The sequence below is a fragment of the Marmota flaviventris genome, chromosome 17, assembly GCF_047511675.1.
Source record: "Marmota flaviventris isolate mMarFla1 chromosome 17, mMarFla1.hap1, whole genome shotgun sequence".
Lineage (NCBI taxonomy): Eukaryota > Metazoa > Chordata > Mammalia > Rodentia > Sciuridae > Marmota > Marmota flaviventris.
In genome coordinates, this window is record NC_092514.1 from 24,536,009 (window position 1) to 24,537,940 (window position 1,932).

The following is a 1,932-nucleotide window of genomic DNA, read 5'->3' on the forward strand; positions in this document are numbered from 1 at the left end:
GAATTACAAAAGATGTAAATTTACAATAATTTCCTCTCATAATGATTACACCATTATCCATATTTATTTATTCCTAATTAAATTCAAGTCAACTACCTAATTTTGAGGTAGCTTCATTGTGGTTCTATTACAGAAGTGGTATGTTTCAAAGTATCATCTTTAGATAAAATTGGGAGAGGAAACAAAGTATTACTTGTATTGTTTTCTCACTTGGCATACAAACTAACAAAATCAACTATTTCTTCAGGGATAAAAATACAGTTCTTTTGTGAGCATGGACACAATACATGGAATCTGTTTCTTTGCATGAAAAGTGGAGTCAAGGGAAAAAGACTCAAATTCTGTTGCTACCTTCCAGTTTACCGGAGTGAGACTATGCATAAACTCAAGCTTATGAGCTTACAGTTTCAGCATAGCACACAGTGACTGGATGAACCAGGATCCATCCTTGGAATTTCGCCAGGAACAGTAACCTGGTGCTGTAGAATATGCATATAAGAAGTCGGCCTCTACTGGTATTTTGTGGCATGCCAGGTCATCATCAATGCCACTGCCTATCTCAATGCCACAGTCTAGTTCTGTACCCCGGCAGGCCTGAATAATGAAAAGTTTGGGTTTTCCAGTTAGACTTCTACAATAATCTCCTCTGAAGAAACTTGTTAATTTTTTCAGGTCAACAGGTCCATTTGTTCCAAATATTATTCTTTCATCACCATGGCTTAGAATTACACAAATAAAGCTGCTCCTTTTGCTATGATCTTCTTTAGAAACATTGTGCATTAACTCCACAATTTCTTCATGTGTAAGGTCATTTTTATTTCTGACTTCATATTTCAAGTTCATGAATGTTTCTCTAATGTTTGCTGCATCTACATCTGTACCAGACCGAGAGGTCATTCCAGTGCTTTTATGAAAGTTCTTATTATTAATTATTAAACATAAACCCATTTCAGGATAATCCATTTTGTAACAATTGCCCAAGGATATTCCAGAGTTCATTGATTTGCTTCCATGTATGATCTTTGGTTCAAAATTTTTAATGAATTTTGAATCCACTGAGTTTTCATTGTTCTCCATGGTTACTTTTCTTAACGCGTAGCTCTAGGAGCACCACTCGGCACACACACACCTGCCAGGCTTCCGCCACCCCACAAGGATCTTGTTTTCTTAAGCTTGTTGGATTCCCCTTATCATCATGTGAACTTTTCCTCTGACTCCATCCCCATCCTGTACCTTAGGGTTGTTCTAACTAAGAAATCTTAATTTAGATACCTGAATATCAAGTTCTTTTCCTGAGGAATTCTCTGCTCTTGGTGGCATGTCAACTTCATTTGGGATATTTCTTTTTAGCACAGCAATCTGACGTGGCTCTTTGTACGGAATTATCTTCATTTCTGGAAACAGACCTTGCTACCTTTGTTTAGAGCCATTAAGTCTGCACCTGAAAGCGTCTACCTCCCTTGGAGTGCACAATTACACGTGGACTTGACCTTCATTCTGGAAACATGGGTTTCATTTTAAGAATTGTTATAACAGGTCAGATGTACTGACCTTCCAGAAAGGCAAACCCCTTTGCCTCACCAACAAAGCTAGACTCATTTTGTTGGATCCTGAGACTTTCTCCTAATCTCTTCTATATAATATTCACATGATTCATTCAGAGTCATGTACTGGCATACCGTTATTCCTGGCGTTCTCCGCCATCTCTTCCCAATCCTGCTGAAGCTACTCCTTAGCCCAACCTCCAGGGTCAGAATGGTCCCTGTGACAGCAGCCAGTACTGTTTTAGGAGACTCTAACATTTGAGAATCTAACCAAAGATTCCACATATTTGGAAGACTCTTGGAAGGACTGCTTCTGAGACAGAATGCTAGATAGTTATGAGAACATGGTCCCACAAGGTAAGGACTCAGAATCTTCATTTATTAATCC

At 38.6% G+C, this 1,932-nt stretch overlaps 1 protein-coding gene across 1 annotated transcript; it reads right to left on the minus strand.

Moving 5' to 3' along the window:
- Positions 1-407: 407 nt before the first annotated feature.
- LOC114101804 (caspase-3-like) lies at positions 408-1,089 on the minus strand. The gene is made up of 2 exons (XM_027946966.2): positions 595-1,089; positions 408-473 (listed from the first exon to the last, which is right to left on the minus strand). The coding sequence occupies exons 1-2, from the start codon at positions 1,075-1,077 to the stop codon at positions 408-410; spliced, it is 549 nt and encodes a 182-aa protein (XP_027802767.2). The 5' UTR covers positions 1,078-1,089.
- Between the last annotated feature and the right edge of the window lie 843 nt (positions 1,090-1,932).